General features: G+C 46.9%; 1 protein-coding gene across 1 annotated transcript in view; it reads left to right on the top strand.

Annotated features, from left to right (window-relative positions):
- Window positions 1–609: 609 nt before the first annotated feature.
- BTBD2 (BTB domain containing 2) overlaps window positions 610–9,301 on the top strand; it is a 60,517-nt gene continuing 51,825 nt past the window's right edge. Inside the window, exon 1 of the mRNA XM_038770651.1 lies at window positions 610–1,164. Coding sequence (XP_038626579.1) covers window positions 698–1,164 — 467 coding nt within the window. The 5' untranslated portion in view covers window positions 610–697. The remainder of the gene's footprint in view (window positions 1,165–9,301) is intronic.

The raw sequence follows: 9,301 nt of genomic DNA, 5'->3' as shown, positions 1-9,301 counted from the left end.
AGTGCTTAGTGCAGTGCTCTGCACACAGTAAGCGCTCAATAAATACGATTGAATGAATTAAAATGCTGTTTCCTGCTTGGAATGGGCTTAACAGATGACTATTATTCATTATTGTTATTACTACTTCTACTACTACTAAAGCCAGTAATAGTCAGGAGTCCAAGAATTGAATGGAGCCATTGTAATGGAGCCACTGACGGGGCCGGCCACACCCAGAGCTTCAAAAGAGAGCGTCACAAATCAGGATCCCCACTGAAGTTCCCTCGGGCCTTCGGCGAGATTCCTGGTTTAAAACCTCCTCTGCGAGCCCGGGCACCCTAGGCGCCAGCCCACGAGGAATCCGTCAGGTTCACCGGGTTTTCCCACGACTGCTGGTGGGCCGGGGGGAAGAAGGAAGAGGAGAGAGGGAAGGGGCTTCTCCGGCTCTCCCGTCCCTCCCCTCTCCCCCCGCCTGCTCCGTCTCCCCGCCGAGCGACGACATTCCCCGCCCCCCCGCCCCCCCCGCATCTGATACCCTGGGCTGGGCGGGTGCGCGCGCGCGCGCGCGCCCCCGTCCCCCCCCCTCCCAAATCTCGGGTTCGCCGCGCGCGCCCCCCGCGCCCCCATGCGCCGCTGCTGCCCGGTGCTATTTGTAAACAGCCCGGCTGCTACCGCTCGCCCTTTGCAGCCGTTGTTGCTGCTGCGGTTTCCGACCAAGATGGCGGCCGGTGGGAGCGGCGGAGGCCTCCCATCTTGCCCGCCGGGGGTTAGCAACGGCTCCGGCTGCAGTAACGGCGGCTCCGGCCTCAATTACAACAATTGTGCCGTCGCCGCGGCCTCGATCCCCGCCAACCCTGCCGCCGCCGCCTCTTCTGCCGCCTCCAGCGCACAGGCCGCGGCCGGCGGTGGGGTGGTCTCTTCAGTGGCTGTAGGTGCGGGATCCGCTCCGCCCGGAGCGGGGGCGGCGGCGGCGGCGGCGGCGGCGACGACAGCAGCAGCAGCTGCTGCTGCAGCCGGGCCCCCGGGGGCGGTCCTGGTGCTCCACCGGGAGCCTGTATACAACTGGCAGGCGACGAAGCCCACCGTGAAGGAGCGATTCGCCTTTCTCTTCAACAACGAGGTGCTGAGTGACGTGCACTTCCTGGTGGGCAAAGGGATGAGTTCGCAACGTATCCCGGCACACAGGTGGGACAGTTTACCACGCTCTCCCCTCCATTTTCGACCCCCACCCCGCGTTCTGTCTGACTCTTCCCCCCTCCACCCCGTGCTCTGTCCGACTCTCCCTTCTGTGCGACTCTCCCCCCACCCCGCGTTCTGTCCGACTCCCATTCATTCGTTCAATCGTATTAAGCGCTGACTGTGTGCAGAGCACTGTACTAGGCGCTTGAGAAAGTACAATGCAACAATAGTGACAATCGCTGCCCACAACGAGCTCACAGTCTGGCGGGGGGGGGGGGGCGCAGTCATCAATACAAATAGACAGCAATACAAATAAGTAAAATTACAAATATGTACATAAGTGCTGTGGGGCTGGGGGGGGGTGAGCAAAGGGAGTAAATCAGGGTGACGCAGAAGGGAGTGAGATGAGGAAAAGTGGGGCTTAGTCTGGGAAGGTCTCTTGGAGGAGATGGGCCTTCAGTAAGGCTTTGGGGGGGGGGGCGGGGGGAGTAATTGTCGAATGTGAGGAGGGAGGGCCAGGCCAGCAGTAGGACGTGGGCCAGGAGTCGGCGGCGAGACGGAGATGAAGGCACGGTGAGAAGGTTAACACGAGAAGAGCAAAGTGTGCTGGCTGAGTTGTAGAAGGAGAGAAGCGAGGTGAGGTAGGAGGGGTCAAGGTGATGGAGTGCTTTAAAGAGAATGGTGAAGAGTTTTTGTTTGATACGGGGGTGGATAGGCAACTACTGGAGATTTTTTGAGGAGGGGGGTGACATATCCTGAACATTTCTGTAGAAAGGTGATCTGGGCAGCTGACTGAAGTGTGGACTGGAGTGGGGCGAGGCGGGAGGTTGGGAGGACAGCAAGGAGGCTGATTCAGTCATAGGATGAGTGATTTTATTAACGTGGTAGCAGTTTGGATGGAGAGGAAAGGGGGGATTTTGGCGATGCTGTGAAGGTGCGACTAACAGATTTTGGTGATGAGTATATGGGTTGAATGAGAGAGGAGTCAAGGATAATGCCAAGGTTATTGGGCTTGTGAGACAAGAAGGATGGTGGTGCTGTATACAGTGGTGGGAAAGTCTGGGAGAGGGCACGGTTTGGGTGGAAAGATAAAGAGCTCTGTTTGGGCTTGTTAAGTTTGAGATGACAGGAGGACATCCAAGTAGAGATGTCTTGAAGGCAGGAAGAGATGCAAGCCGGGAGAGAGATCAGGGGAGGAGATGTAGATTTGGGAATCATCTGCAGAGAGATGGTAGTTGAAGCTGCAGGAGCTCCAAGGGAATGAGTATAGATGGAGAATAGAAGGGGTCCAAGAACTGAATCTTGAGGGAACCCCACAGTTAGGGGGTGGGAGGCGGAGGAGGAGCCCTCGAAGGAGACTGAGAATGAACAGCCAGAGAGATGAGGAGAACTAGGAGAGGACAGAGTCAGTGAAGCCAAGGTTGGATAAAGCATCCAGGAGAAGGGGGTGGTCCACGGTGTCAAAGGTAGCTGAGAGGTTGAGAAGGATTAAGATGGAGTAGAAGCTGTTGGATTTGGCAAGAAGGAGATCTTTGGTGACCTTTGAGAGGGTGGTTTCCTTGGAGTGAAGGCCCCGCGTTCTATCCGACTGTCCCACCTGCTCTCTGTCTGACTCTCTCCCTGCCAAGCTTCATCCAACTCCCCCCCCACACACCCATTTGGCTTTCTCCCTACTGCCCACTAAATATTCCCTACCCAGCTTGCTCCTGCCCTTGCCTGCCTCCCCTACACTCCAGCTCAAACTCTTTACTCCTCACCAGAAAACCTTCTACTTGTACCTTGCTTTCATTTTCCTCATTGCCTGATCCTTTACATCATTCCCCATATGGAACTCCCCACCTCGACCCCCGCAACAATCTAAGTACATCCTTCTAAACCTTAAAAGCCCTCCTAAAAAGGACACTCATCCAAATTGCAGTTCCCTGACTAACCCTCCACTTACCTAGTCATGTCACTCCATCAGGTACATTAAAATTTACTGCCTATCTGTTTATTCGTTATTGATCTTAATGGCTTATTTCGGTTTTTAGCTATTCCCTTTTTCACCTTTTGCGTGTTTGTCCATTTGCTTCCTCCGGTCGAGTGTAAGCTGCTCAAAGGCAGGCACTGTACCTTCTACTTGTGTTCTCTGTTCCCAAGTGCCTAGTACCAGGCTCTGCACTACTGCGGCTGCCACCAACTTGAAGGACTGGAGGAAGCATTACCTTGAGTTTTTTTCCTATTTTTCCATGATTGCTCATGGTTCATTAAACCCCCTTCCCCACCTCCACGGTTGAGGGATTTTCAATAGCACAGTTATGTGGCCTGTTATTGATGGGCCCTAGCATTACAAGTCTGTAAGGAATACTTCTTAACACTTATTTGAATTTTGGGCTAGTTTTCCTAAATTGTATAGGTGCAAATCATCCTTGGCATTTGTGAATTTGGGGTGTTAAATTACATCTTTCAGGTATAAAATCGATGCTATGTTTTTGCATGGGATGACTGTACCTTTTGGTAGAGATAAAATGATTTATGCTGCTATAAAAGTTTGATGAACTAGTTTACTTGCCAATTTTCCACATGTGATATAGTTACAAATAAATGCTAGTTTGAAAATATTTCCTCTCACGAATTGTCAAAAATTATTCCTTGAGACTAGTATTTTAATGTGTGAAATTCAGGTTTGTTTCAGTTAATCTGAAGTAAAGATTCAAATTCCTCTTACATATTTGTGAATGTTCTTTTCATAGTTTTAGGATGGAATGCCCTTTTTCTAAAAAGCTTTGGTCAGAAGTTCAACGCAATGTATAGATGAGTGGAAAATGTACTGAATGGCCTAATCTGCTTGATCTTTGAGGTCTTTCCCTGTGTTACTTAATTTCTGTAAATTCCTGTTGATTTTAATTGAACTTTATTGTTTTCTATATTTTTCTTTCTAAATGCATCTTTTAGTATTGGCGCTGGCTCATTGTTGAGGTGCTTTGGGTGCTCTGCGTGTTATACCAGATTTTAGGTGGGTGCTTTAAACAAAATGTCTGTGGGGATGTTTGGGTAGTGAAAGAAGGGAGGCGAGAGTTGAATGAGAACTTTTCCAATTTCCATTCACATTTAAGTCTGTAATGCTTCAAGTCCTAATAAGCAAAAACCATTAGAGATTTGAGGACAAATAAATGATACATTAACTTTTTTAGTAGTAAACAGTAAAAACTCGATTTATGCAGCTTAACCTTCACCTCAGGCAAACCAGATAACTTAAAAAGTGTGGGTGACTAAAATGTGCCTCTTCCAGCCAGTACCTGGGAGCACTACTAGCACACTCACCTCACCCGGGGCAGGAACCCCACCCACCTCCTGGTCTGCTAGGCCTCCGAGGCGCTTTCTGGGGTCCTTCACTGGCCTGCCTTCTCCCCCTCCCACCTTCCTACCCCCAAACCCTTGTCTAGGGAAGGGCTCCAACTGTGCAACTGAAGCCACTGCTAGCACTCTCCGGCCTCAAAAATTCCCAGGCTTTACAAAACACAGCTTGGATAAAGTGCAACTGGACTGTGGATGATTTATTGTATTTTTTAAAAATTCCTGTTGCTTTTTTTATTTTGTCAGCATGCAATAAGGAAGTTGGGTAGCATGATCTGTAACAATTTCAACCATTTTGGAGAGTCCCGGGGATACCTCTCCCAGCTCCCTCCTCAAGAAAAGCACTCAACCATGTCATGAATTTCTAGTTCTTTTCAAATTTGAAAATGAGCTTAAAAATCTCATTTAGCACATTTAAACAAAATGGAACTTGCCTAGATCATAACTTCTGCAAAATCAGAAGAACCTTTTTACCTTTAGGGTTCTAGCAACCCACTGCCATTTTTCAAGAGAATTAATACTTGAAATATTTGCTTGAGAGCACTTGCTCTTCCGACAACCCAACATTTGATAGTGTGCAACTATAGTTCATATTTACCTACTATCAGTCAATTCATTGAGGACCTACCTTGTGCAGAGCACTGGACTAAGCGTTTGGGGGGAACTAGAGTTAGAAGACACAGTCCCTGACCTCTAGGAGTTTACAGTCTAGTAGGGGCGACCATAATGAACCATTGTGAAGCTACTGCATTTTTATGAATATAATTCATGAACAGAGTTGAAATAAATTTTGAAAATAGAATATTGCAAAAATCCCAGGGTGAGGGCATTCTTTAAAACACATTGCTGGCCAAATTTGGTCTGAGATAAGCAAATGCTTTGTAGGCAGTGTGAGACCAAACATATGGCGTATGATCACTTTAAATTGGGCTTAATTAATTTTCTGATGGTCAAGTGTTGCCTTAATAAAAATTACAAAGAAGAGACAACCATACCCATAAATTTGAGCTTATTTCCAGTAAAACTCAACTTTAATTGCTGCCTTTTAGGAGAAAGTGGGTTTTCTTGGACTCTTTCATAACTTACCTCCTTCCCTTCCCCACAGCACCTGTATATATGTATATATGTTTGTACATATTTATTACTCTATTTTACTTGTACATATTTATTCTATTTATTTTATTTTGTTAATATGTTTGGTTTTGTCCTCTGTCTCCCCCTTCTAGACTGTGAGCCCACTGTTGGGTAGGGAACGTCTCTATATGTTGACAACTTGTACTTCCCAAGTGCTTAGTTCAGTGCTCTGCACACAGTAAGTGCTCAATAAATATGATTGATTGACTGCCAATACTACTGAATTTTGTTCTTTGGGTAGTTTTACCTCTTGGAGGTGTTTGGACTTTTGGCAGGTGATTTACTCAGATTGGTACCTTAGGTGTCTATTGCTTCAGTTTCTTATTTGTTTGATTTCTGTTGTGCTTTTCCTCAAAACGGCTCAAAAATGATATTTAGCTACTATCAGTCAATGTGAGTGCCTATTATGTGCAGAGTACTGAGCATGGGCCTGGGAGTCAGAAGGACCTGAGCTCTAATCCTGGCTCCGCCACTTGCCAGCTGTGTGACTTTGGGCAAGTCACTTAACTTCTCTGTGCCTCAGGTACCTCATCTGTAAAATGGGGATAAAGACTGTGAGCCCCCCCATGGGACAACCTGATCACCTTGTAACGTCCCCAGCACTTAGAACAGTGCTTTGCACATAGTAAGTGCTTAATAAATGCCATTATTATTATTATTATTATTGTTATTAAATACCATTAAAGAAAAAAGGAGAGATGACACAAACTTAAATTACAGATAAATTGAAGAAAAGGCTTGAAAGGTGGATATGCGGATGAGCAGATTATGCTAGTACATATGTGCATAAGTGCTATGAATGATTGTGAGTGTGACAAAAGTATGGAGGTGGTGTAAAGTGTTGAGGTAGTAGTTAGGAGGATATGAGCTGGGGAGAAGCACTTAGTACAGTGCTCTGCACACAGTAAGCACTCAATAAATACAATTGAATGAAAGTAGGGACTGGAGAAGGGAGAGGCTGGAGGCTGAGAGGTCAGCAAGGAAGCCTGGATCAGGGTGGTTGCTGTTCGAATGGAGAGGAAAGAGTAGATCTGGGAAATGTCTTTTAGGAAAAACCTTGGCAGGATTTGGAGACAGATTTTATTTGGGAGTTGAAAGAGCTAGAAGTTAAGGAAAATACCACGGTTTCAGAGACAGGGGGATGGTGGTGTTCCTTGCTGTAGTTGGAAAGATAAACGGAGGCACGGATTTGGGTAGGAAGATGACTTCAGCTTAGGGCGTGTTAGGCTTGAGCTACCGGTGGCACATCTCTGGGAAGTTGTCTTGGCAACTACTCCATCCTTATCGTCCTTGGCCTCTCAGCTGCCTTTGACACTGTGGACCACCCTCTTGTCCTGGAAACATTATCCAACCTTGGCTTTTACTGATGCTGTCCTCTCCTGATTCTCCTATCTCACTGGCTGCTCCTTTCTGGTCTCTTTCACAGGCTTCTCCTCGAGCAGCATGGCATAATGGCAGAGCATGGGCCTGGGAGTCAGAAGATTGTGGGTCCTAACCCCAGCTTCACCACTTGTCTTTTGGGTGACCTTGGGCAAGTCACTTTGCTTCTCTGTGCCTCAGTTACCTCATCTGGAAAATGGGTGTTGAGATTGTGAGCCCCATGTGTCTAACCCAATTTGCTTACATCCACCCCAGTGCTTAGTACAGTGCCTGACACATAGTAAGCGCTTAACAAATACCACAGTTTTTTTCTGACTCTGGGTGTCCCTCAAAGCTCAGTTATGGGTCCCCTTCTATTCTTCATCTACACCCACTCTCTTGGCGAACTCATTCGCTCCCAGTGCTTCAACTACCATCTCTGTGGAGGTAACTCCCAAATCTGCATCTCCAGCCCTGACCTCTCTTATTTTCTGCAGTCCCACATATCCTCCTGCCTCTCTTCTTGAATGTCCTGCCAACACCTCAAACTTAACAGAACTCCTCATCTTCCCTCCCAATCCCTAACCCCCCCCCCCCCCCCCCCCCCGCTTTCCCATGAGTGTAGGTAGCACTACTCTGCTCCCTATCTCACAAACTTATAACCGTGGCAATTTCCTCACCTCATCTCTCTCATTCAACCCACATATTCAGTCTATCACCACATCCTGTCAGTTATATCTTCACAGCATTGCTAAAATCAACCCTTTCCTCTCCATCCAAACTACCATGTTGATAAATATGATTGAATGAATGAATGAATCTAAGCACGTATCCTATCCTGCCTTGACTACTGCATCAACCTCTTTGCTGACCCCCCCCACCCCCCACCTCCATCCTTTCCCCACTCCAATCTTTACTTCACGCTGCTGCCTGGATCCTTTTTCTAAAAAAAATTCAGTTCATGTCTCCCCACTCTTACAAACCCTCCAGTGGTTCGTTCATTCATTCAGTCATATTTATTGAGCACTTACTGTGTGCAGAGCACTGTACTAAGCACTTGGGAAGTACAAGTCGGCAACATATAGAGACGGTCCCTACCCAACAACGGGCTCACAGTCTGGAAGGAGGAGACAGGCAACAAGACAAAACATGTAGACAGGCATCAAAACCATCAGAATAAATAGAATTTTAGCTCTATGCACATCATTAATAAAATATAGTAAATATGTACAAGTAAAATAAATAGAGTAATAAATAGGTACAAATATATATTGCCTGTCCATCTTTGCAATAAACAGAAACTCCTTACCATTGGCTTTAAAGCACTCAATCAGCTTGCTCCCTCCTACCTTACCTCGCTGATTTCATACTACAACCCAGCCCACCCACTGCACTCGTCTGACCATCCACTTCCTCATCAAACAGAAGCTCCTTACTATTGGCTTTAAAACACTCAACCAGCTCACTCCTCTTCCTACCTTACCTCATTGATCCCCTAAATAATAATGGTAATAATAATAATTGTGGAATTTAAGCGCTTACTATGTATCAAGTATTCTACTAAGCACTGGGGTACTAAGCACTGGGGTACTTGTACTAAGCACAAGGTAATCAGTTCGCATGTGGGGCTCACAGTCCAAGTGGGAAGGAGAACAGGTATCAAATCCCCATTTTGCAGGTGAGGGATCTGAAGCACAGAGAAGTTGAGTGACATGCCCAAGGTCACACAGACAAATGGCAGAGCCGGGATTAGAACCCACACCCCCATCTCAGCTCAGGCCATCCACTTCGTTTCTGTAACACCAACCTACTCACTGTACTTCTGTCTCACCACCTACCCCTTGCCCATGCCCTCCCTTTGGCCTGAAACTTCCTCTTCCTTCGTTTCTGGTAGACCACCACTTTCCTCTCCTTCAAAGCCCTCCTAAGCCCTACTGAAAGCTCACCTCCTCCAGGAGACTTTCTCAGACTGAGCCCCCCTTTTCTTCTGCTAGTCCTCCCTTCCCCATTGCCCCTACTTATTCATTCATTCATTCATTCAATGAATCATATTTAATGAGCATTTACTGTGTGCAGAGCACTGTACTAAGCGCTTGGGAAGTACAAGTTTGCAACATATAGAGACGGTCCCTATCCAGCAGTGGGCTCACAGTCTAGAAGGGGGAGACAGACAACAAAACAAAACATATAAACCAAATAAAATAAATAGAATAAATATGTACAAGTAAAATAAATAAGTAGAGTAATAAATATGTACAAACTATATACATATATACTCCCTCTCTCTGCTCTACCCCGTCCCTGCCCCACAGCA

The sequence above is a fragment of the Tachyglossus aculeatus genome, chromosome X2, assembly GCF_015852505.1.
Source record: "Tachyglossus aculeatus isolate mTacAcu1 chromosome X2, mTacAcu1.pri, whole genome shotgun sequence".
In the NCBI taxonomy this organism is placed as follows: Eukaryota; Metazoa; Chordata; class Mammalia; order Monotremata; family Tachyglossidae; genus Tachyglossus; species Tachyglossus aculeatus.
This window is presented reverse-complemented; position numbering and strand designations above follow the sequence as displayed.